We start from the raw sequence: 26,324 nt of genomic DNA on the forward strand, positions 1-26,324 counted from the left end.
CTTAAGCAGCAGTCTCTTTGCTGAAATTGGAGCTACTTTCCCACTGCATCACTGTTCAGAGCGCAGTCCAACTCTTTGAACATAATTTGTCTCTCAGTTACACAGCTGTAAATCCCAGCACATTTCTAATAAGACTGCAGGAATAACTTCCAATTAGATAAAAATAACATCAGGTGCATTTCATAAACATCGTTATCTACCGTAAACATTTAAACCAGCAAGGATTTGAAAATTAACATTTTAAATTGCTCACACAACACTTCAGGTTTCTGGGTTTTATTGCTACACAGTAGCTAGGTGTTTTAGGGCAAGATTACTGTCACTCAATCCAGTTCAGCGAAGACTCAGGCACAAGCTTGTCTTCATGCAGCTGAAACATCATCCCAAGCCAGATGTGTAGCGTGAAGTGCGAGTCTGTGAACTGCTGCCCAGGCGGCCTGCTGTTGCACACCTACAGGACTCCCTGCCTTAGCAAGGCCTCCAGGCAGTTCCAAAAGCCCACTTAAGCGGCACTAACTTGGAAACTAAAGGTACCTATTAGCAGCAGCAACAAACAGGTGGAGGTGAATATGCAAGGTATGAGAAGAAAACCCTAGGAGTGCTTGAGCAGGTTCCTAGCTTGTGAGCATCTTGAGGGCATCTTTTCACTGCATGCGTAACTAATTTGCTCAACAGAACCCTGCTCAGACTTTTCAAACAATTAACATTTTACATCTAAATATGGAAACTTTTTTTGTTTTTAAAGTTTCTTCAGCTTGGGTCCTTTTAAAATCACTCAGGCTCTTAAGAATGATTAAATGTTCCTACACAGCCATATGTAAAATTAAAAATACATACTTCATCTTGGGATTAGTTGTGCTTTTAAAGATGGATCACTGTCTTGCTGAGGTCAGGCCAAGTATTGGGAAAACATAAAATGACAATTCTGACTGAAGTACTCTGAGAAGAAGAACCCTTTATCCTCTTACCATTGGGAAGGTCCATTTCCTACATGCCATGTACTTAGTGCAGCATGAAGGCAGGAGCGGCCTTACAAACGCTACCCCATTTCAGCAGAGCCAGTGACACATAGCAGAGACATTGTAATGACTCTGGGTGCTAGAAGGTCCCAGTAAACATCAAGCATAGTGGTAGAAGAAGGTGACTTTCAGTACAAGGTTTGAATTATTTATCTGCTTTCCCTAAAGGCAGGTGCTTCCCACAGCAGTAATCCAGCCACCTGAGTAATAAGAAGAGTTCAATTTCTAATCAAGCTAAAACACCCCAGTGCAAACAGAGCGCTGAGCCCGAGATGTGCAGCCCTTTCATCTATTACTTCCTGGAACAAAAGAAAAACCACCACAAGTGTGTTAGCATTGTGCAAAGAGAAGTGACAGAAATTTACATCAGAGAGAAAGCAAGCTAGACTGCTGCAAACCAATCACCCCACCTGGCTCCTCAGACCACGGGTGAGGTCTGTCTGTGCCCATGGCTGAAAAATCCCTACTTCCAGGGACAGGGTGAAGTACTGACTTGCAAAGTCAGTCCTTGGCCTGGCTGGGTGTGAAGGGAAGAGTACTCAAAGTCTGCTGACACCCTGATTGCTCCCTGTTAGAAAATCTCACCAGTAGCTGGATAACCTCACGAGATGATAACTTGGTCCCTTTCAGAGAGTTGTACCTTGAACCACTCACTGCCCATGTTTCTTGGTGTTGCAATAAATGGCAACTGGGTCTGGAAGGTTCCCTATGTAAAGAAAAGGGAAGAGCTTCCCTGGTTCCAGGATTATTGGCTCAGTATGGGTCCCAAACCACAAGCACTTCAGTCATCGAGTGAGTCAGTATCCTCTGAGGATGCCATTAATAACAGGAAAGGCAAAACACACAACCCTAATTTAGCACACATTTTGTTCTTGACAACACTCAGCTTCATCTTTTGATGTTTTCAATTTTATGTTAGCTTTTTCCCCAAGACAGGATTCACCTATTCTTCTGAAGGTAAGAGGAAACCTTCTCCCATTAATGCTAGACAAAAGTTGATTCACTAAAAAAGAACCTACAAAGCTGAGCTACTTGTCCCTTTCACCTAGTGAAGTTTATTTAGGTCGGTCAGCAGCAAAGGCTGCTCTGAATTCAACCAGGCATTTTTATTTTTAGTCAGGACAAAATATCCTTCAGATTTGTTGTCACCAAGAAATTTAGACTAGAAAACAGACGGACTCGATGATCCTAAAAGACTTTTCCAACCTAAATGATTCTATGATTCTATGAAAAGACTTTAGAAAGAGCCTCTCTCAGCCAAGGCTGAGCCATGCTGCCAAATTACTGTTTAGTAGATGAACAGTGGCTGCAGTGCTTTACCTGTGCCCAGAGCAAGGGCTTGATTTCCTGCAGTTTTTACTCTGATAACTGTGACTACAAGGAATACCACTATTCTGCTCTCCCTCCAGATGTCAGCTGGCCATTCTGCCAGATTTCATTTCACGTCATTTCCCTCCATCTAGCTTGATTCTGCTGGAATTTTCGCACGAACACGTTGGTCTTTGCTTCCTCTCTGAGTAGGTTTCTACTTGCTTTTGAAGTTTTTAAACTTGGAGGAGAATTTGTGCTAGATGCAGAAGAAGGGACTAGCTGTCTTACAAGGTTTCTAGAAGGATTTGGAATCCTTTTGTGTAAAATTCTCTTGCAAGATTCAGTAGTTTTCTGCTGGAAAAAATTACTGGTTTAATAACTGAAGGGCAAAACCCACGTATACCACATTGTTGTATTCAAACTTCTGCCCACAAACACACACACAAAAAAATCTTCCCAGTTGTGGAATTCTGCAGTAGTTAGGGAAAAAAAAAAGGTAAAATAGGGGTCACTAGTCACTGTATTCCACTGTATCTTGTATTCTACCTATTTGCAGCAGCTGGGCAGAAAAGGCATGAGGTTCTGGTAGTGCACTTGCTTGGATGCATCCCCACAGGTGTAACTGTTTCGAGAAAGAATTTGCAGAGATCCAAATGCAACTTATTTCCAAGTTTCCCTTTGAAAAAGTCTGTTGGAACTAGGGGGTCACTACTGTCATGTTATTGAAAAATACCTGTTTCGCTACCATCTTTGTTACTCAAATGTTAACAACTGTATTTATGGAATTGTTCTCCATTTTCTGTTTACGGTTTGCTGCTGCATCCTGTGCAAATCCTGTAATTCATTGAATAAGAAAAGAATGAGCATTGCTACAGTTTTATGGCTATTAGGGGAACGGTATACAGTAGAGCAGTAGGGATAAGATTCAGCGGAAATAGAAGATATGGTCTCATATATCCTTTAACGAGCCTGGAACTAAACATCAGTACCATGTCTTTCCAGTCTACTAATTGTCATATGCTATAAGTAAACACAAACACCAAATACTGCTACAGGCAGACTGCATGCCAACAGCGTAGCTAGTGCTGGGCTTGCTAACTTCCCCAGCTTCCTCTACTATCTCAAGTTCAAGTGCTTAGTATCTACGTACACAAAACAAAGGTTTTCCTATTTCTAAATAGGGACATAAACTACCTCAGCAGCCTTTCATTCTATTCTGGGACAACACGCTGATGTAAGCCAGGAACTTTGCTTTTGTTTGTACCAAAGAAATGGCATGTTTATTCAGTTGGATACATTCAGTAAATAAGCAAAGCTATAAAGTTATAGTTCAACCAAGACCTAAGCACATCCTAAAATTATGCATTAATAAGACATCAAAGTGAAACAAGTGTATTTGGGCAAAAACTTAAGCTACCAGAACTGAACGTATCACATCAATGCAGTACCAGGGAAGGTTTTAAGAGGGTTTCAGGCAAGATTTGTTAAGTGGTAAATGTCATTATGAAAGGATGCAATGACCGAATTTCATTTTTGCATTATTAAATGCAGTTTTTAACACATTTCTTAAGAACATCCTCCTCTACAATGTGAAGGTTCGCAGCATTCTGAGTGTCTCGCTAAGACTTTGTGCTTGTCATTTAAGCCCTCCCAGAGCTTGTGGGAAATTCTCTCTACTTTGAAATTAATATTTTGCTTTCCTGTGCTATGGCAGGATTTCTTTATTTCAGATGCAGGAAGGAATCTTGGGGCAAGGGGGAAGTATATTTCTTTAAAATGGCAGATGCATAGAAAGAAACTTCCAACAGAAGAGCACTGACAGACAGTATTCATTATACCGCAGGCTGATAGGGTCTAAATATCTGGAAGGCATAAACTTTCCCAGGAGCACAAGGTACTATGAAGGCTGTTCCTCCTGGATCTTTGAAGCTGTGATCTGGTATGAAGAATAAATGCTAGCAGCAATGCAGAGCACCCTCAACCAGAGAATTAGTCAGAATCAAAAATTTTTCAGTCAAGGCTCTTTTAAGAAACCAAAACAAAACCAGAACTCAAACCAAAAGAAAAATTTGTGTGAGTTTCTTCCACCCCATTCGCTGCATTGACCCGTGGACACATAACAGCTATGCTACACAAGCAAATAGTGCAGGGAAATAGGAGCATACCTGTAGAGCAAATGATGCTGGGTATCTATCCCAGACCATGCTGGGGACTCGTTGTCCATCCTAAGCGCGTTTCAGAAGGCTGTATTTCAGACTAGCTCTAATCTGAACACCCTATAGCTGGTAAGAGCATTTCTGGAGCATGTCTTTTAGCTTAATTTCCCACAGCAGGCACGCAGGTTTCATGCTCTGGGATTGCTCACCAACGTGAACCAAAGCATGAGAAGTGGGTGAGACCTGGGAACTCACTTATAAGATGCCAAGCTACAGTGCTAAGGCTTGCTTGCCCTACGCACATATTATAGCTGAGAGAGCAATAAATGGTGGGGATAGAGAGTGTGCATTTTTTAAACTGGCCTGTCACCACAAGTGAGAAAGCAGCCTTTGATTTACATTTGGTGACTGAACAGCTGCAGTGGCTTAAGATATGATGGGCCCTCGCTGGGGTTTGCTGCCCTGTTACTGAGGATTTTTCCTTCCATAGCACCACCAGTGGCAAGGAAAGTGTGAGTGTTCCTTGTTTGCCTCGGTAGAAATGAGGATGACCCAGTTTAAATTGCTAGGGAAAGTGGTTTGAACTAACCTGGCTTACACAGCAAAAGATGTCCTCGTGCGTTCCCCCACTGGGGTCCGCTCTGGGGGTGGTAACTTTCAGAGAAGGGTAGCAATATTTGCGCAGGCCTGACTACCTGATAAACGAATATGTGCATAAACTGCGACTGAAGGGTTTGCAACTAAGTTTAAAGTTGCCTTTAAACATGTATCTTTACACAGGCTTCCTGGGTGAAGACAAGGAAAACATATTCACAACCTGATTCCGAAGAAGATGAGAAAAGCTTTCATTTCTTTTTATGCTTTTTCTTATGCTTTGCCACTCTCTTTATCCCTTATCTGATTCTAAGCTTTTTGAGAGCTTTTGTCTGACAGTCCTCCGTTTTCCTTCCAGCAGATGCCTTTATGTGATAAACCAACTCACTTGTACAATACAGCTTTCTCTGTTGGTATCTTTTCTAAAAATTATATTCCAAGCTGATAAACAGAATTAAAATTAATAGGTTGCAAGTAGGATTGTAAGAGAAGAAGAGCTGGATTAAGAGAGGCTGGTGAGGAAGAAATGCAGCAGCGATCTTAAAAGAGATGAAGGGTCCATGAGGCTCGGATGGCCAAGGGTGACAGAAGCTGCATATAGGGAATACCCTGCCCCCAAGAGTAAAGGGCCAGGAAGGAAGGAGGTCACTCCATGATATGAGGAACTGCATGAAGAAGCAGCCTAAGGATGATAAGCAAGGGAGAACAAGGCTCTGCAAAGGCAATGCTTGGGAGCCGAGGAGAATTTAGGGAATAGGTCAAAATATGGGGAGTTAGAAAGCTGCCCATCTTCGTATGTATGCTGCCAGCTGTTAAATCAAGAAATCAAGAAATTGGGAAAAAAAAGTTGGGGTCTGTGAAACTGTATTTTGAAATCTTGTGATAGACACCACTTTGTTATGTGGAAAATAAAACTCAGAATCTCCCAGGTAGAGGTTCTGGTCAGAAACTGAGTATAGCAACACATACTTAATGCCCTTTGCCAGACCCCAAGCTGATAGGGCTAAATGAACTGAAATATGGAAATTCAGGTTTGTGACAACAGTTTTGGATTTGTACATCCCAAACAAGGAATGGCCCTGCTGTTTTGGATATGTGGTCAGCCTAGCAGCACAGAAGGTATCACATCCCTGGTGTCTGTGATTGTTGTGTGGGACTTCTACAGTTGTTATTTTTCTCTCATCCAGGGCTCCATAAAAGTACTCAGACTGAAACTACAGTCAGGGGAATTAGGGTATAAAGAAGTCAAAATGATGGAAGAAGCCATTGGGATCCAGAAGATAGGGAGGCTGAAGAAGCCAAGAAAATGTCTTCCAGCTTTTTTTCTTCATTCCTATTGGGAGTTTGTTTACATAAAAAGCAAATGTTGAAATGATTTTATGTTACAGTAGCTGTAAATGAAGCTGTTACAAAATCTGCCAGCTCTTCACTTCGTATTTATTTATTACTCCTAGAGGTTAAGAACTAAAGTTCATATGTGAGTATGAATAATTAATTTGATCCATTGCTTGTCATGCTTAAGGGCTAGTCTCATCCTGACAAGATGTAGTTCAGCATAACAGGACCTAATGCTAAAGTACCTGCCACCTCACAGAGTTCACAGTTGTTAGTCAGACACTTAGCTCCCAGTACAGTGCTTGGGGAGAGCTGGCTTACTACAAGCAGGATTCAGAAAAAGAAGGCAGCTGTCCAGCCCGGTTGTTGGGTAATGACTTGCAGAGAATCCATTAATTATCTTGAAAGCTAGGACCAGGACCTGGAACTGGCTTTGAAACCTGAGCCCATGCTTGAGGAGGAGTTATGATGGACAAGAACGTGAGGAATCTGGGGTTTTTGCTCTGCACAGATTGTGACAATTTCGGCTGGAGCAATCTTTTCTTTCGTTGTACCTTCAAAAGTTGCATGGTAGCAAACTGTGCTCTGTGCTAGCAGTCTGCCTGTACGCTGTCACCCACAACAGAAATACTTGCTTCCCCAATAATGACTTGTACTTGAACTCTTGAGATTTTGTTGGACAATGTCAATAGCAAACCTCTTGTGTACCAAAAGTTAGTTAGCTGAAACCTGACTGGAGCCCATGAATGCAATAGCAGCCCCAGAGAAAAAAACACAAGTAGTGGTTAAACTCTTCATTTGGAGTAAGTTTAAAGAAACAGGAATTCTTACCAGAAATGCAGACCATATGCGAAGCCACTCTGAATATGAAGTATGCCATGGACAAAGACCCCAGGGGGAAAAATCTGAGAGCACATTTTTGAGAAACAACTGGATAAAATGAGGCCTTGAGCTGGGAGTAAAGAAACACACTGCCTCATTTTGGTGAGAAGAAAACTTTTATTTAGGCTCCTCTTAATTAATAAGATTGAATTAACTGAATCTATCATTTAATTCTTCAACTGAAAACAATCCATGTGTCCAAGAGAATGGGTAGCAGTGCCGTGGTATATGGCAGATAACCTACTTCAGTGCACTCAGTAGGGAAAGGAAAGCTGCTCCAGGGGGTGATGCAGTGGGAAATCCTTTGTGCATAAACCTTTCAGGCATGCAGAAGCTAATATCATCTCACGTCAGTGATACCACTGTGGAAAAATGGCAACTATAAAAATGAGGTAAGCCAGGCAAAACCAAAGCAACACATGCCTGTAATGAAAACTCATCAGCCTTTTTAAAAAGTCACAGAATCAAAAGCTTTATAGCATAAAGATAGCCCCCAGAGATTTTGTATGAATGTTGGGGCAATTGAACGAGTGCTTATTGAACAAGGAGCAGGATTTGTGGAATGCACAAAAACCATCATCATGGACAGTAAGACATAGTAAAGGCATGGGACTTTTCCGAGTCACAGAATGGTGGGGGTTGGAAGGGACCTCTAGGGATCACCTCGTTCAACCCCCCTGCTTGAGCAGGCACACCCAGAGCAGGGGGCACAGGAACGCATCCAGGTGGGTTTTGAATGTCTCCCAGGAAGGAGACTCCACAGCCTCCCTGGGCAGCCTGTGCCACTGCTCTGGCACCCGCACAGGGAAGAAGTGTTTCCTCACATTCAGGTGGAACTTCCTGTGCTCCAGTTTGTGCCCATTGCCCCTTGTCCCGTCCTTGGGCACCACTGAAAAGAATCTGGCCCCATCCTCTTGACACCCACCCTTGAGATATTTATAAGCACTGATGTAATCCCCCCTCAGTCTTCTCTTCTCCAGGCTGAACAAATCCAGGTCTCTCTGCCTTTCTTCATAAGGGGATAAAGCTAGGGAGTTTATTGCTTTAGGCATCAGAATGAAGGAGGAACTGACTTGCAATAGAACAACCTGTTTGGTTTCAAACACGGTTACTGTCATGGCCCTGAGGGCACTGCAAGCCCTGACCATCCCTGCCCATCTCCCCTGGGGCTCCCCCCACCCTGCCCATGGCCTGGTGTCCCCTGGCTGCCCTGCTTCTGGCTGGGGTGGCGGGATGGGCCTTGGCTGCCTGGCCCTGCCATGACCCACCCTGGGGAACCCCGATGCTCCCAGCCCTGAGGAGCCACCAGCCCCCATGGTGCCCTGACAATTTTGATAGATGAGAATGGGGGGGAATGTTTCGCTGAAAAATGGACATCTAGAATTTGACCAAGCATGGTCGAGGTACTGAATGAGTTAATGGTTCTTTGAGATGCAATCATGTCTGCAAGCTTTCAAATAAATGCAGGTGCAATAAATCTTTAAAAAAAAGGTCCTACAAATTTGGTCTGTGGAAATTCCCTGTGAAGAAACATGGCTCAGGTGAAACACATGATTTATAGACAACTGGGCTTCAGTCAGTAAGTTGGTTTTGCTTCTAGAGCAGAACTGGAGCACGCTGCATGCAATGGGAGATTTCCAGTCATTAATAGAGACAAGAGTAGTTGAAATGTGTTTTAAACGTCCAAGGTCTTACGAAAGTTGTTGAGATTCCTTTGGAGCTGAGGAAGGAAGAGGTGTCTGCCTTTTGTCAGACATTTTGGTCAAATATGCACTTTAGCAACTACTGGTAGGGGGAAGAAATGCCAGAAAAACTGGGTGAAGGTGGACCTGGCTCATGTAATGCAGTGAATTTAAGTGAGGAATATTAAAATGGTCTAACAGACCGGCTGAGAGTAAAGCCAGTCTAGCAAATGCCGAAGCTGTGCCACGTGGAGCAACAGAGAGGCCGGGGAAAAGGGGCCCGCTGGCCAGCCACCTCACTGCCGACCACCCACACAAGGTGGGAAGACCTTTATAGTCAGCGAGGAGGTGTCTCCTTGGGGAGGTGGAGCTGAGCCTTTGGTCAGTTCCTGGTCCTTACCCGGGCTGAAAACTGAGCCGGCATGCATGTGAGCAGCTTCAAAAGGAAGTAATTTACCTTAGGCACACAATCAGTGAAGGAATTTCTACCGATTAAAAGAAAATTGGAGCTGTGCAGAACTGGCCAAGTCCCCAGATGTTCATAGATGTATGGAGCTTTGTATGGTGTATTTGTGGGGTTTTCCAAATTCCAGAACAATTGCATAAAATGAGTAAGAAACGAGTTTGGGGTCATTTTCAGCGCAGGAAAAGAAAACACCATGTTTCAAAAACCCTTTCCTATGAAACACAGATGCTAGCCCTTACAAACTCTGAGCGGGACTGACACAAGAAGACAAAGAAGGAGAAAAGGAAGAAGTTTGTTGGAATGACCCTACAAGCTGTTCTTCTCTTCCCCTCTGCTCCCTAAATTCCTCTTCCTAGACCCTTCCTGGTCGTGCTTCTTTGCAGTTGCTCTAAATCCTGAAAAATCTTAAAAGCTTTATAGTCTTTTGCAACACATCCACGCCACAAGAGAATACTCATTCTTTCTGTGATATATTTTTAGGCTGCATAAATCTGGTCCTATTCTATTGGTAATGGTTTCTTGTAATTTACTGAAATGCTCATTTAAAAAAACACAGGCTGCTTTTATTGGATGACAGATTCAACGTTCTCATGAATCCCTATGTTGTTGTGCTTCGTAGACCTGAGTACGTGCAATGCAGTAAGCAGACATGCGCGTTACATTCCAATAGCATGGTGTCAAACAAAGTACTTAATCAGAAGTCAAGATAACTTGATGAATACCCCTGATCTGACTCAGCCCTCCCCACATTAGGGCTTGTCTGAGTGGGGAAGCTTTCTGGCACAGTGACTGTGGAAAAAATAAACGTTCCCCTGGAGTAATTTTGGAAGCGCGTTAGTTTAGAATAGAGTTATAGAGCTTCTACATCAGGGTTTATACCATATAATCTACAGCGGAATAACAATTTAGGCTAACTTCACTGTGAGTTGGTACTGTGTAGAGAGGCGAATTCAGGTGAAATCCTGGCAAACCTTGAATTTAGAAGCAACCATAGGAAGGCATGAACAATATACCCGGGTGTAGAGGCTTGGGGGGGGTGGGCTGGCAAGAGAAGTGACCCCCTCCCCTGCCCAAGCATCCCCCAGGAGGCTGCAGGGAATCCTATGGGATGTCTCCTGGCTGGGCTTGGTAAGCTGCAACAGGGGTGCTGCCTGGGGGATGCTATGCTGAGCTCCAGGCAAGGTGGGAAGCATTGCTGCCTTTGCTGCCAGGTGCCGTCGCGGCTGGCCACGGCAAGGCGAGCTGGGGGGAGCCACTGATCTGTAGAAGATGCCCACGTCTGAGGCAGTTGTCACCTTCCTGAAGGCTTCCCCCCACCTCGTTTCTGTCTGATGGGACGGGCGGGCACAGGCCCCACACAGGCTCTGACAGGTACCCATTCGACAGAAAGTCCCTCTTGTGCTGGTTTGTTCCAGCTCTAACCTTGACGGCACAGCAGTGTGCCTGGATGTCACCTCCGTGTGAACCTCCAAGACCATCAGAACCCCATTTTGGACATTACATATCTCAAAGCCAAACCTATTTTATCTGCTCTCCTCTTTATTCAGGCGGTTTTTTTGGACACCAAGGTGAAAGAAGAGCATTTTTCCTTGTGTATTGTATGTATTCTTAAACCTGTTTTTTTAGTGGTGCTTGCCTGCATGTTCGCTCTTGTGACACCTTAAAAAAATGAGAGTTGCGCACTCCTGATTATTTCTGACATCAAGGGCTGGTCTCCCGTGTCGCTACTGACATGCTAAAGCTCCCAAAGCAATGTTAGGATTCTGCCTAAGAGCAAAAGACTGAATACCGTCTTCACTTTCTTTACGGCTGTAACTTATTTTTTAGTACAGTTCGTCCTATAATGTGAAGGAAATAGGCCTGCTTTAATAAATATATCTGCAAGATTTGATTCTCATTATCATGTTTCTTGTACTGTTACTTACTATAGGGCGAGAGTGCAAAATGATGAACAAGAACTGTTTCCGAGAAAATGAACACTTTATACCTGCTCTGCGGAAACGTAAAGGAGCGAAAAAAGCCGTAGAGTGAGCTGCTGAATGAAGCCCAGCGCATCACTAGGAGGTGGCCTGAAGGACCTAATCTGCGCCGCTCTCTCCGTGCGAAGGAATGGCTGCTGCAGGGTGTTTGGTAAGGGAGCGTAGGTACGGCTGACGACAGCCCGTGCACAAATTTGCCACAAACTTAAATAAGAGCTTGCTGTGTGCCACGGAAGCCCGCAGGTACGTATTCTTTAAAAGTCATTTAACTTCGTCAGTAACTTTTGCTGGACGGCGGTGCGGTGCTTTGCACGGCTCCGTGTCGCAAACCAAGGGAGCGGAGCGCGCCCCCAGACCCCCGCCGGGACTCTCGCTTCCCTCCGGTCCCGGCGCCCCTCGGGCTCCGCAGCGGGACGCGGCTTCCCCCGCCCGGAGCAGCCGCCCCGCTCCGCCCCGGGGGACCGAAGCGCGTCCCCGGGACCCCCGCCGGCGCCGCGCCGGGGGGCAGCGGCGGGACGGGACGGGCGCGGGGCGGGAGCGGTGGGACGGGCGCGGGGCGGGGGCGCCCGGGGGGCGCTGCCCGCGCTCCGGCCGGGGCGGGGCGGGGCGGGGCGGGGGCGCGGCTGAGCGCGGCGCCGGGAGCGGCGCGGTCCCGGCTCCGCCTCTGCCCCTGCCCCGCCGGGACGGGACGGGGCGGCCCCGGGCAGGAGCGTGCGGCGGCGGCGGGAGCCTTCCTCCTCCTCTTCCTCCTCCTTCTTCTCCTCCCCCTCGCCCCCTCCCCCGGCTCCCAGCGGCGGCTATGCGCTGCCGGGACCGCCCGGGCGAGCGGCTCTGAGGGGGCGGGCGGACAAAGGTTGCGGGCGGGTGCCGGCGCTGGGGCGCGATGGAGCGGCGCGGCGGCTGAGGCGGCTCGGTGGGGCCGAGCCGGGCCGGGCGGCGGCGGCGGCGGCGGCACATGGTGCGCGGCTGGGGCTCGGCGCTGCGCACCCGCGGGCGGGCCCAGGGGCCACCATGGACAACTTCTTGGCGGAGGTGAGCGCGGGCCGGCGGGGTCTTCCTCCCCCCCTTCCTACGCCTCCTCTTCCAGCGCGGGGTCGCTTTGTGGGGCAGGAGCCGGCAGCAGAGCGACGAGGGGCTCCCGAAGGTGTCGCGCGTGTGTCCCGGAGCACCTCGGCTTGTGGGGGGTTTGCAGGGGCCGCCCCTCGGGGGCCGGGGCTTCGTGAGCGGGCGGGGGAGAGCGGCGTGTTCCGTCCCGTTCCCCCCACGTCCACCCCCTATCCCCCCCGCCCCCCCCCCCCCTCCCCCCCCAAATTATCAGCGGTTTGGGCCGCGAGCGGGGCGGAAGGGGAGGCCGCCGGGCGGCGGCGGAGGGCACCGCCGGAGGGCACCGCCGGAGAGCGCTCGGCGCGGGCGGGGGCTCCTGGCGGCGGGCGGGGGCTGGAGGCGCCCCCCGAGGGTCCCCCGCGGAAAGGAGGCTGCCGTGGGCCCCGGCGGGGCTGGTGCGAGTCCCTGCCCGCCCCCCCCCTCCCCGGCCCCGCCCGGCAGCCTCCGAAACTGTATCTCGGGGGGGAGTGGGGAGCTCCCCCGCGGGGGTTCGTCCCTGCGTGAAAGCTGGGGGGTGGGTATGCCTCTTCCGCCGTGCATGCGGGGCTTCGAATGATGGGGGTTTCAGAAGCGAGGCTGCTGTAAGAGAGCCTTTTTAAAAGATATGTTTATTAAATGCGTGCTATTAAGCATAGACAGAATCTTCTGGTACAGAATCCGAAGTAACGAGACTTAAGTCTTGAAAGTGGTTTGAGCTTTACCACTGTCTTGAGGATCTTGACACCTTCATCGTGTCGGATGAAGAAACCAAATCAGAGACATTTTGCTACTTACTCAGGGTATATGGTAAAAATCAAAACTTGGGTCCTCTTCTGCTCTAAGTAAGTTGAATTTTATACAGCAATGTTTTACCAAATCACTTCAGCCCACCTAGCGTCAACACAGCCGCGCTAATGTAAAGTGTCCGGTATTAATGCAGCGACTCCTGTATGTGTGTTGTGCTTGTAGATTGCTGGCAAAGCTTGCACCTGGGTTGTGACTTCTGGTGGCTGACGGCACGGTTGCTTTAATCGCACCCCTTGCTAAAACAGTTGCACTGTCAGGGTTGTAAATACAGGGCAGGCATCTGTTTTATAGGGCTGCGATTAAGCTGCAAAACTGTCCTTTGCCCTTAATGGTACAGCTTCCCTTGTATTCTCTGTGCTGCCGCTGATGCTCCCACAAGAAAAATAGGTGATCTGTTTACTGGAGTAATGATCAGTCAAATAAAAGAAGGTCATACACCGTACTGCTTGTTAGCTTTTCATTTGTCGGACAACAAAAGTTCCATCAAGTGCAATAAGAAGGAAGAAATGCAGGATTAACTTTCAAAAAGTCTGAGTTAAGTAGTAATACTGCCTCCCCTCCTTAGAAGATGTAGCCCTCGCCTTTCAAAAGCTTGCAAGCCATGAGCAATATGGTAGTATTAGCCTAGCCTTGCAAAATTAATCCGAAGAGTCATTTTCTCTGACACAAAGTACTGTAGCGTGCCCTACATAAAGGTGAAGAAGAGAGTTAATGGTTTTGACTCCCCTATTAGCCAAAATTACTTGCCCTGGGGAAAAAGCAAGTAAATTTTGCCAGTCTGTGTTAGTATTTCAGCATGTATTTATGTTAATCTGTGGCTGCGGCATGCAGACTTTGATGTTTCTTAAGAACTCTTACTCCCTTTCAACATGTTGATATTACTTTAAAAGATTGGTAAATAGAACATCTTGACTTTAATCTGCATCCAAAGTCCCACCCGTAAGTATAAATATTTTCCTTTCCTCACACTGGAGTGTATGTAAATTGCATATAGGGAACGTAAGGCACAATAGCAGAAATGCACTGGGCCTGACCCAGCTACCGCAGAAAGACGTCTGTTGAAGTCACTGGATTGAGCCACTAGCTGGGTAATTTAATTTGTGCGAGGCAGACATCCTGCAGCTGCTCTTTACGAAAATATTTGCTGACTTATCTGAGAGAATTATTGTTCGTGTTAAAATAAGTTGCAGCGTGTGGAAGAAAAGAGGAAGCTGGATGAACGGCACAGGTAAAAAGCCTGCTCTGCTCTGCTCTCGTTCGTCAGTGATGTTAAGTCCACTGATAGAATAACGGTTTGGGAGAAAAGCTGGTAGGTGAGAAGGGTATATACTGGCACTTCATAGAGGTCATGCCTCAGCATTACCAAGAAGCCCCTGTTCACTGCGCTGGAGGCAGGAGTGTCTTCAATCTGGTCCTTGCAGAAAAATATTGTACAGCTAAAAGGTGTTATAGAGAAAACCCCCTGCGCTACTATTTCTTTCGTATCTTTCCATAGCTAGATGCTGACTGTAGCCTGCTCTCAGTATAGGACGATGTTCTCTGGAACAAACCAAGGCAACTGGGTAAGATGCTGCCAGAGTGCAGGAACGTGCATGGGGTGGAGTCCTGTTGGGACTTGCCATGTTAAATGTGATGTGGGATAACGCCAGGCTCCTGCCGATCAGCTGACGCTGCTGTCGTCCGAGACGTAACAGCTTTTTGACTTCTTCCTCTTGCTGCCCAGCTTCCTTCCTTTACTATTTCATAGTATTCTTAGCTTTTATTCTTCTAGGATGACAGTGGTTGTACCTGCCTCCAGAGGACCCTCAATTTCCATCCCTGTCCCAGTTTTCTAACTCAGCCAATTGAAAAAAAGATAGCTCTGAGTAAAGAATTAGGCTAGAAGTGTTGGCCTGGAACTTACTCCCCCAAAATGCTTTTATTGCTGGAAGATACACGTTCAAAATACAGAGAAGTGTTTTCTGAGACTTTTAAAAACTATTTTAGGCTGTTGATTGCTCTGCGCTACCTTTTGGTGTTTGAAGGAAGGTCAGTTGTGGAATTATAACTTTTTCAGTATATTTACGTAGTCATATTTTCATATATAAAGTGTTAAAACCTGTAGAAATCCCCGAGATACATACTCAGAATTAGAAGTATGGATGTGTGCAATAGCGCCATTTGCCTGTGTTGCTCAAAGCAGCCTGAAAAAATCGTTCACATATGTTTTACCAACAGCCAGGGTGCTCACAAGGGAGCAGTCTCCTTGTGGTAGCTGAGGTCAGATGACTTTTTTCAAGTGAAAATGCATCCCTGCTAAAAGGGGGTGTTCACCATGAGGGAAGGAGAAGAGTCATCTCAGGATGAGAAGGAACAGAAGGAAATTTTGCACAAAAAAGGCAGGAGATGGAAGCTCAGACTACCTCTTCAGCATCTGAAGTGCTCAAGCAGTGCTTACCAGGGCAGCTGGGGAACTGGATGCAGAAGTCAAGTCCATTTTCCCTCTCTTATGTGGGGATTCACTTTGCCAAATATATATAGTGTGTTGCACTGAACCATGGTCACTGTCCTTGTTACAGGAGAAGTGTGGCCGTTGCTGGCCCAGGTGAGGTCAGAGAGGGGTTGGGGATCGGGGGGGGCACTTCAGGAGACCATCTTGTCCAAACTTGCCTTCTGAGCTGATGCTCACCTCCTAGGGAGCTTTCAGCACAGAGTGCATAGCTATGGCTGCAGGGGTTGACTGCATTTAGTTGCTGCTAAGCTTAAAAGATAAAGGACCTTAAAAGATAAAGGACCCTTAATTTCCACAACCGGAAGAGGAGGGGGAAGTCTGTCGTCTGCCTTCTTCCTAGTGTGTCCAGGCAGATGAGGTTGAAGGAGAGGGTATTAAAAGCATCATCATCACCAAGGTCCTACTGCTGTTTCTCTTGGGGTAGCCTTCTGTAAGGCACAGCAGAAAGTCCGTGTCCAGCATGCTTTTATTTATAGCAGTACTGCTGGTGCCTGCGGTTCAGAATGGTTTCCTTCATTTCTGCTTTCTGCAGTTGAACATGCTTGTGTACCCTATTTTAAGGCAGGGCTCCCAGCATGTGTCCTGAAGGAGCAAGTGTTGAATCTCCCTCGGTGGGAAGGTTATGGGGCAAGAATTAACTCTGAGGCTTTGAGCTTAGCTTCAGAGGGTTGTCAGAGGTGTATCTGCCAAGCCTTGAAGCTCTTATTTTGGATACGCAGCTTGCAGCAAACTTTTCCATGTTGTTCCTGTGCTGTGGTGTTTAGAAGGTCACTGCCTCCCAGTGCAGAACCATTCATGGAGACCTTTGAGAGGTTCAGCATCCCCTGCAAGCGGATGACCTTGGCACTGCCAAGCTTTTGCTCTCCAAGTGAAATTCTGGTGATGCTCATAAATTTTGGCATTCATGCGCGTGGGTTCTGGCTGTGCCGCGCAGCATAGCATATGTGTTTAGGACAATCTTGGAGGACTCCAGGTTTCCGTTAAAAGCACTTTACTGATAGCACGAGTATGGGGTTTTATGTTCCAGCTTGTGATAGTGACGCAGCTTACACCAGCAAAGCTGCATTTCAGACAGGTGGGGTAGAACCATCATCCCATAAGCGATGGCACAAAGGTTACATTTCTGGAGGACTTCTGGTCACCTGAGTCATGCCAAGAAGGAACGGTGCTTCTCTTGGCTGTTGACATTGGCTGCCTTTTCCGAAGTTTCTGAGCTGTGACTATTTCTCATATTTAGGGTTTTTAAAAGCTGGTGGTTGTTTTGTCAACAGCTATTTTTAGGTTAATTAAAGAGCATTATGTTTTAAGTGGAAGACCTTTCAAAGGGGACTCAGGACTACCTTACCGAGTTGGAAAGAAAAGAAAGTGTTTGTAGGTTTGTTTCTGAAAGTCAAGAAATAGTGTTCTGCTCATCGGTGGCACATCATCGTAACTGCCTACTACACGTACTTCACTTGTGCCTTTCATAACACAGATCTGTGCAACTGAAGCGTAGTTGTTGTCGCTGGGCTGGGGCCTACCAGCCCTGCTTGCACCACTAATACTGTAAAATGACAAAGAATTCTCTTAAAGCTGCAAAACATGTAACTATTGAAATTAGCAATAGAGGCTCTACATTGTGCAGGGTCTGCTCGTGGTTTTTTAGGTATGTTCAGTCAGGCTCCAGCTACAGGAAAGCTGTGAAACCCCCACTGTTACAAAAGTCTTGGTTGCTTCTGTTGCTCCCCCAAGTCTTGGCTTTTTTTTTTTTTGTCACCTTCTAGTGACACCTCACTGAAATGGTTATTTTTTTTGTCAACACTTTATGAGCAAGCTGTTTTTTTGCTCTAACCAGGCTTTATATGTAGTTTCATTTGTTAAGCCCCATGTATGGGTGGTGCTGAAGGTTGTGAACCTCTCTGGCTCCTTCTTGTTTTTGGAGCTGTTGCACAGCTTGCTGCCTGGTAAAAGGGACTGTGTTTGAAAGCATGGCCAGTCCCAACTTATTTTTGAAGCTGAGTGGCACGGGCTTTCATTGGAAACGCTCCACAGTCCTTTCTGTGATTCTGCGGAGGCAGGAGAGGACCAGTTTGGAGGAGAGAGGGAAGCAGAACAGAAGGGGAGCTTGAGCTTCCTGTGTCCTCTGGGGAGTTTAGTGTGCTGGTCCCATGAGTGACCGGAGAAGCCCCACAACCTTTCAGTGCTCTTGTTACCCCAGTGTGCTACAAAGGATGGAAGGAAAATTTTGGGGCACCTGATCAGTAATTATGCTGCCGGTTGGCTTGGTTGTACCGCATTGTGCTTCCTCTGTAGTGATTTTAGCTGAATCTTGGGCTTCAGGTTGCTAAGACCAATGAATCTGGTTTTTGGCTTTAGAAGATAGCTCAAGGATAACTGGTAGGTCCTTGGCTCCGTGTGTGGGTGCATAGGTGTGTGGGTGCATATATAGTGTCACTGTGTTTGCACAGGACAAATCCAGACCTAACTCCTAGCAAGTGAATAGCGTACCTGCTTCTTTTTTTTCTCTTAATAGGGGGAGTGAATATTGATGTAACTTTAAAAAAAAAAATTCTAGCAAGAGAAATGTCTTTTTGCGTGTCTTGGGTGGATGCAGCTCCAGTGGACAGTGCTGCATCCTCCCGCGAGGGGCAGGAGCAGCAGCTCCATCCCTTGCATACCCGGTGTGGTGAGTGCGTGCCTGTCACAGGCCAGCAGCACCATGCACATGGTTCCCTGCAGTTCTGGAGGGAAGCATGTCCTTTGGGTAGTTTGATCTCACCAACCTTATGGCCACAGGGCCGGTATTTTTCCTCATTGAATCACAGTCCCCAGCTGTGGTCTGAAGTCAGGAACATAGTTTTGGGTGGAGCCCCAGTAGAAGGGCAGGAGGTAAAAAGTCACTGTGAATTAAGACTTTTGTTGAGGGGGAAAAAAAGAATTACCAGCCTTAAGTCACTAATTGTGGCTACTTTACAAGTTTTGGGATGTGACCTCGAAACTTGCTAGATTGATTACGACTTCAGGCTTGTATGAGAGGGTCATGCCTTAGGCATTCTCATTTCTCTTGATCTTCCTGTTATTTATCATTAAGTGACATCTTAAACCACTAGTGAGACATAAATGAGGATGGCTAGCTGTTGGGCAACAGTTATAGGCAGATTACTGCTGTTCAGGTATTATTGGTACAAATTTTGCATGGTGTGTTTGTTTTTTTTTTTTAAAAACTTATTTAGGTTTTTGGAAGATGTCCTATGTATGTCTGAAATTTGAGCATTATCCATTGCTCATATTCCCTGTAATGCAACTTTGTTTTTGACAGCCCCCTGATTAAGTGGATTATCCTTTTGGTTAGAAGACCATTAAGTAGCTCAAACACTCCATTTATTTTTTTTTTTTTTTTCTAAAGACAGGACTTTTTCAAAGTTTGGATGCAGAATGGGAACTGATATTAACTGTCCTCCAGATCTGCCTTGTGAAGTAAACTATATCCATACGGAAGAAAAAATTACTGCTGTGTAACATGGAAAATACGAGCATTATATTGGAAAAGTGTACTAGGATAGGTTTGTTAGGCAGAAGGAATGAGTAAAGATTACTAGTGTTTCTAAACATACCTGTAAGAAGTAGGAGGATGTTGGGGGAGAATGTACTGTCCCCTCATAGACTCACTTCTGTGAAGTCAATGATCAAGTCTGTCATCTCAGGGAGGTCCAGATATCGTTTATACCTGTTCTTGATGTCCTCAGCTGGACAGCCAGTGTTGAGCTGAGTTGGGGGGGGTGGTGTCTGGCTGCTGCTCAGCAGGGTGTTGTTCCATGGACATTGACTGGCCGGACGATTTCCCGCTGCGAACCAGTGGCTGACTGGGGAAGGCTGCTGGGTTGTTTCAGCTGTAAACAAGTCACTCCTGTGCTTGTTTTACTGATAAATGTAAATACTTGCTCTCTGTTTGGGTGCTGTTTTCCTTTGTGGCCAAGTGATTGTTTTTCAGTCTAGCCTGTAAAAGCTTTTTATTTGGCAGAAAATTTAGACAGTTGGGTTTTTCTTTTTTTTTTTTTTAAATTGAAATCCCAAACATGACCAATGTAGGAGGAACTTGGTAATGTATGTTTTTCCTTGTTGAATACCTTACTAGGAACAGCGGTGATTTTGGTTCAGATGTGAAACAGGGCAGGAATTGGTATGTGTTTGGTTTTACTGACCAAAGGTAACGTTTCCATTTTACATAAACTCTTCTGCAGAGGGGTTTAACACACAGTTTCTATATGAGATCTTGTCATTTTCCTAGTGATCAACTGTATTTAGTTACTTCTTAATAAGAAGGAGCAGCCAGTCAGTAACTGGAAAAGAAACCAAAAAGCACTTCAGCCCTTTTAAGGCTTTGAGGAAAACTTTACAGTTTGTGCTTTTGTATGGAAAGGAGTCTTCAAAAGTGAAAGGTATAGGTGACTTGTATGGTTTTCTGAACTCGTAGTGAGAATTCAGATCCAAGACATCTTAAGCTGGATTTCTTATGTGTCGCAGTGTCTCTGCCCCCAGTGGGTAAATACAAGCATGTTGGAGCAGAGCCTAAGTGTGGGAGTCGGTATAATACCTTTTACTCCTAGGATTAATGGCATGCTGAAGGAAAACGTCCCAGAGGATAGACTTTCAGTCTCCTGTACCATCCAGTGGCCTGCTCGACTTTGGAGTTGAGTAGGGTTTTCTGTATTTGTATGTTAATATATTTTAGCAAATACATTTTAGTAAATACTTAAATTGCTTCAGTGAAGAATTTTGCCTGGTTTATGGTATCAGACTTTCTTTTCTTTGGAAGTATGTAATCTTCATCTGGTGGTGAGCCTCGCTAGAGATTTTTGAGTGAATATTAAGCAAAGGTGAATACTGAAGAAATCAATGTTCTCTTCAACCCGCCTCATAGATGGGTTAAATCTTTCTGTGATGTTATTTGGGTTTTGGATTTGTTTTGTTCCAAATGAGGGAAAGAGGAAGGAAGAGAGGGAAGCTCAGCAGCAGACTTTGGGAGCCAGTTTGTGCCTTCACAGGTGATCCTGACTGATGGCAGGCACAGGGTGAACGGCTGTGCTGCAGGAGTCAGGAAATAAAAGGCTAAGGGCACTTTGATGTGTTAGTGTTGCTTCTTCCTATATATTATTGGGAAACTATTCATAATCCTTTATTATAGGCCAGTGATACAAGAGCATGTTAATATGAGACTGTCTTTGTTTTGTTTTGGAGAATGCCCTTGTGAGGGATGCCATAAGGACACCTGAGCAGAGGAAGATGTTTAGTTGTTGTTTTTCCCCGGGGGCATAGCTACATTCCCACCCTGAGCTAGTTTATCCAAGGGCTTTTTCTCATGCCATGTCTGCCTATGTACAGGGGTTAAAAGTACTGAGGGTTTTTTTGGTTGTTTTTTATGTTCTTAGCTACTTGACATGGTTATGCCAGCAGAATGGCACCCTGCTGCCCAAGCCTGCCATCATGGTCTCAAAAGTCAGGATTGAATTTGGTTCCTGTAGCATAACCTTGGGTAGAGACCAGAGGCTGAAATGGTTGATGAACACTAGCTGATGTTAACTCCAGCCAGAACGACAAAGCTGAGTATATCTGAAAGTTGTCATCTAAGTTAATGCCCCAACCTCCTTGGCCCTCTTTCTCTTCCAAACCTTCAAAGGGCTCTAGAAAACTTGTTTCAATGAACTTTCCAGCATCTGGAGAAAACTTTTCTTTAGTTCTTGAAGCAATGCTGGATTGTGAAGGTGGTGTGACTGGCAAAGTCTTGCATGGCTTTGCTGTTGTGCACTGCATGCACATATTGTCCTTCTTCCCAACCTTGCTAACAAGAATGCAGGATTCCTCTGGAAAGATTCTCACGCCTCCCCTTTGCTTTCAGCCAAACTAGCTTTGGTTTTGGGGACAGGAGATAAGAGAAGTTTATTCCTTGTTTTGAAACAGTATTGATATTTACAGCGTTAACGGAAATGGATTATTTGGTCCTATTTTTGTTGCTGTTGTTTAGCATGCCATTAAAATGTTTACTCAGATGAAGTTAAATATATTTAAGAGAATGGGATTGTTCTTCTTATGAAGTTGTTTATCCTGAGGAAAAGTCAAACCCCTTTGTTTAATGTACCTGTCTGGTTTATAGAAGCAGTGGGAGATCATTTCTATCTGACTGTTTTGGTGGATCAGAAACCAACTGTGTATCTTGGTTAGGGTATATTTTTATTTGCTTCAGAAAGGAGCCAAGTTAGCAGGCCAGTGGAGTTCACACTGGGACAAGGAGTAGCTGCCAGTTCTGTAGGTCAGACTTCTTGCTTTGTTGGTTGTCATCTTGGATCTCTTCCCCTTATTAAATCGAGACTGTGGTTTTGTGATTAGGGTTTATCTTCTCATTACAGCTTTCTGGTGATGGGCACGATGGATAGGTTCATTTGGTGTGTGCAATCGGTTAGTATATTCCCTAGAAGAGGATGAGAGCAGAGTTCACAGCAGGGCTTTGAAGGGTGGCATTTCCTGCTGCTTTTCAGACTGTGTACCAGGAGGAGCGTCTGATGAAGTGAGCTCTTTGTTGTTGAAACTCCAAGAGGCGGATTCCGCCCTGTGATACTTGATAAGCTATTTCAGGGAATAAACAAATGCAGCAAATCTGAGCTGGAAGACATAATTTGTGCAGCAGCCCTTTTCCCCCCTCTCCCCTGCAATTACATTTCTAGTACTTGGCGTGCCAAATCAGAGAAGTTTTAACAGATGGCAGATGGGATTTTGGCATACAGTTGCACAGCACTTGCAGCAAAAGGGTGATTCTCTGTTTTGTGTTAGTTTCGAGAGTCTCTGCTCCCAATTTCTGAGTTTCTGTTGCACCATTTCTGCCACCATTTTACTTTGGTGATTCAGTACCTTAAATGAGTATAGCCCTGGTGCAGTAGTAAACTCCCAGGGTTTTTTTGTACAGAAGCCCATGAATAAACATAATTGCAATGTAATGAAATACTAGTGTTAAAGTTTAATGTATAGTTACACCTTTGTCACTAGGATGCTTTTGTACTATGCAGTTAAGGTGGAGATGCCATCAGTAGCTGGTGGAGGGCCGAAGGTGATACCCAAATTTGTGCATTTTCTTATAAGCGTCCAGTGGTCCTTTGTCAGTGTCCTGCTCTTAGCAGTCTTTACTGAGTGCAAAAGGAAAACATTGAGTCATGGGATCCTTTTCCTTCGCACAGTGATTCAGCATTTACTGTGTTCCAGGTGCTTCTGGAGGTGGGCACATACAGGCTGTAATACTGAATTTTGATTTCTTGAACTTGTGTGCTGCTTACAGAAATACTCCTTTGTATTGCTTGCAAATATTTGATTTGAAAAGTGCACAGTCACTTTATGCAGTCAGAGAGGCCACAAAAGCTTTGCTGTTTTCATGGGGTTTTTGTTTTGTTCTGCTGGAACGCGTCAGAGTTTTTGGTAGGCAGCACGAGCTGCGGCTGTCCCAGATGACAGGGATGTGCCTACTGCGCCGTATGTAGATGGGAGTTGCCTCTCATTAGGAAAGAAGAGTGGGCGCATGTTAATCAGTGACTAAACCGAAGAGGAAAGAAGGGCTCAAGGCAGCAAAGGTCCGGACACCTGCAGCAGCAGATCATGGGTCGTGCTGCTGTGGGGATCGCCTGAGGTGCTCCTGGGGCAGCGGAGCTGGCATCAGGCTCTGCACAGGAGCAGATGCTTTAGCAGGATGGCTTCTCAAAGGGGGCTCCTTCTTGGATGGGACAACGATGTCTGATAGCTACTGCTTTAAAATGCATAAATTCAGGTTTTTTTGAGTTTGGAATTCCTATCAGAGTAATCTGCTGCTGTCCTGAGACCACCTGGAGTTTTCCTAGGTGTAGGTTTTGAGTGTATTTTTTCTGGTTGGGCCTCCGGTATTAAAAATGCCAAAATTGTGGAAAGTCTTGCTTTTTAGGGTTGTCTTTTTAAATCTTCCCCTCCACCCGCACCCCCCCCGTGGTATTGAGCAATGACATGCTTCTGGATAGTTTCACATGGGCTTATTGGAGAAATCTGGAGTTATTCTTGAGAAAGCTGCAGTACTGCATGTCCTAAAAAACAGGACTTTGGCATTTGTTAGTACTGCTCTGTTGGTGGCAATATTACTGTAGTAAAAATTGCCCTTTTTAGTTTTATTGACACTGAAATTCCTACTTTTTGTTGTCGTGATCATCTTTTCCCCTAATTTTGTTCCAGATGCTGTTACAGTGTAACTAGTAATCAGGCAGTAGCTCTTTCTCGCCAGAAGAGCAGTTGTGGTGCTACCACTTGCTCTTCAGGAAACAGCTGTGTTTTTGTCAGATCTTTGTAATCATTAGAAGAGGGAGAAATTTCAAGAAGTATCTGTCACATGGCGAGAGCTTTACCCCAGACTGCTGGAAGCTGCCTATGCTTGGGACCATCGGGAAGTCTGCTCTTTACATTTTCACCCATGGAAGGGTCTGAGACCACCTGGAAGCACCTCCTTTTATGTGCTTTAAAAAAATGAAAAGGCTATGTCAATAAGGTCAAAGCTATGGCTGTATAAGCTGCCGCTTCTTTTGTGGGTGTGAACATTGATTTAGCTTGCTGATATTTTATTGTTCTCCTGTTGCAGTGCTGTGTGCTGTTGCTTCCTTTCCCTATTACTAACAAAGAGGAGGGGGTGGGAGTAAATAATACATTGCAGTCTTTGCTTGTGCAGATCGAAATATGATATTTGTGCTTGCTTTTTATATTAACCTGTTGTTGCTTGCTAATGCTGATGTTATCAAACATTTTTGCATATTGCATGTGCTTTTTTCCATTCCTTATATTTAAGTAAACGATTTGGCACGGCTGGGGGAACGTCCACATAGGAGGAAACATATGACAATGAGTTGCTTCAGGATTATTTAAAAGCAAACAAAATTACAATTGGTTTGTGTCTCTGCTCCCTCCTCCTGACTTTCATAGTTGAAATTAACTGAAGCAGTAAAAAAAATTTGCCTTTTGTTTGTTTATTTTTCAATGACCTGGGGAGCTTCTTGACAGCTCAAAAGCCATACTGAGCAAACCTAACAAAAAGTCTGAATAGTTGAAAACTTAAATTCCCTACTGGAAAGGTGGTTTGTTGAAGAGAAAAAATAAGTTCAGAAGTGGTAACCATTAGTGGCTATAAATAAAGTTACTCATTTAGACTCTGGGATAGAAGAGAGAGGTTGTTCCAGTTTTTTACCTTACTTTTTACCACATGGTAAAAATGTGTCATGCCCTGACATTTTTTAGATAGCTTTAAAAATAGCTGCACTTGTTCTATTTTCTGCTCAAAGAAAGGTCTTCAAGTATACTTGCATAAATGGCAAAAGCTCTTTGGCCCCATCTGAAATAAATACATGAATTTATGAATCATTTCACTTTTAATAACTTTTGTTCCCTGCAGGGCAGTGTCTCTATTCTGCCAGTATATTTAGAGTTTTGATAAAACACTGAATTTTTTCTAAACCAGTATCTGTAATCATGTAAGCAATATGGAAACAGTGTGGGGGAGTAGCTAATGTGTGTCTAGTGCATCAATAGGTCCTGTCTTTTGGAAAATAAAACCTGGTTTGCAGCCTCGTGAAGGAGCAGGCTGATTCTTTTCCTTGGGGACGCCTCCTGTGGCGGTGAGGAGGATGCCACAGACCACTCTGAGGTAGCAATGCACTGAGATTCCGCCGGGGGCCCTGGAAGAGCCCTGAAGACCCTGGGCCCTCTGTGGAGTTTGGGAGCGCCTTCAGAGGGGAGGCAGGTTTTGGGATTAACTTTTCCCAGAGGGGCAGTCTGTGTCATTGGGTTTCATGTGCTGTGTACGGTGCTGATTGCCTAGTGAGGCCACATTTGGAGTACTGTGTCCAGTTCTGGGCCCCTCAGTTCAAGAAGGATGTGGAACTGCTTGAGTAAGTCCAGCGGAGAGCTACCAAGATGATCAGGGCTGAGAGACGTGGGTGGGTTCAGCCTGGAGAAGAGAAGGCTGAGGGGGGATTTCATCAATGCTTATAAATATCTCAAGGGTGGGTGTCAAGGGGCCAGATTCTTTTCAGTGGTGCCCAAGGATGGGACAAGGGGCAATGGGCACAAACCGGAGCACAGGAAGTTCCACCTGAATGTGAGAAAAAAACTTCTTTCCTGTGCGGGTGCCAGAGCAGTGGCACAGGCTGCCCAGGGAGGCTGTGGAGTCTCCTTCCCTGGAGACATTCAAAACCCGCCTGGACGCGTTCCTGTGCTCCCTGCTCTGGGTGTCCCTGCTCAAGCAGGGGGTTGGACAAGATGGTCTCCAGAGGTCCCTTCAACCCCCTACCATTCTGTGGTTCTGTGATTTCACAAATTACATCTTTAGTTTAAAGTCTTTGTTTAAAGCAGCAGCTACCTTTTACACTTAGCTGTGTGTTTCAGCCTAATTAAGTGAGGAACTTGGGGTCTCACATGAATAAATAAATTCTCTTTGACTTCACTGGTGCAGAATTGGGACGTTCATCTTCAGACCTAGATTTCTTCTGCC

General features: G+C 45.6%; 1 protein-coding gene across 6 annotated transcripts in view; it reads left to right on the forward strand.

The window, feature by feature from the left end:
- MYO10 (myosin X) overlaps window positions 1–26,324 on the forward strand; it is a 228,965-nt gene that overhangs the window by 47,083 nt on the left and 155,558 nt on the right. Inside the window, exon 1 of one of the 6 annotated variants that reach the window (XM_075084236.1) lies at window positions 12,089–12,456. The exons of the other annotated variants lie outside the window; for them this stretch is intronic. Coding sequence (XP_074940337.1) covers window positions 12,436–12,456 — 21 coding nt within the window. The 5' untranslated portion in view covers window positions 12,089–12,435. Of the gene's footprint in view, window positions 1–12,088; window positions 12,457–26,324 lie in introns of those variants that run through there. 6 annotated transcript variants of the gene reach the window in all.

This window comes from Phalacrocorax aristotelis, chromosome 2 (genome assembly GCF_949628215.1).
Source record: "Phalacrocorax aristotelis chromosome 2, bGulAri2.1, whole genome shotgun sequence".
Classification (NCBI taxonomy): Eukaryota; Metazoa; Chordata; class Aves; order Suliformes; family Phalacrocoracidae; genus Phalacrocorax; species Phalacrocorax aristotelis.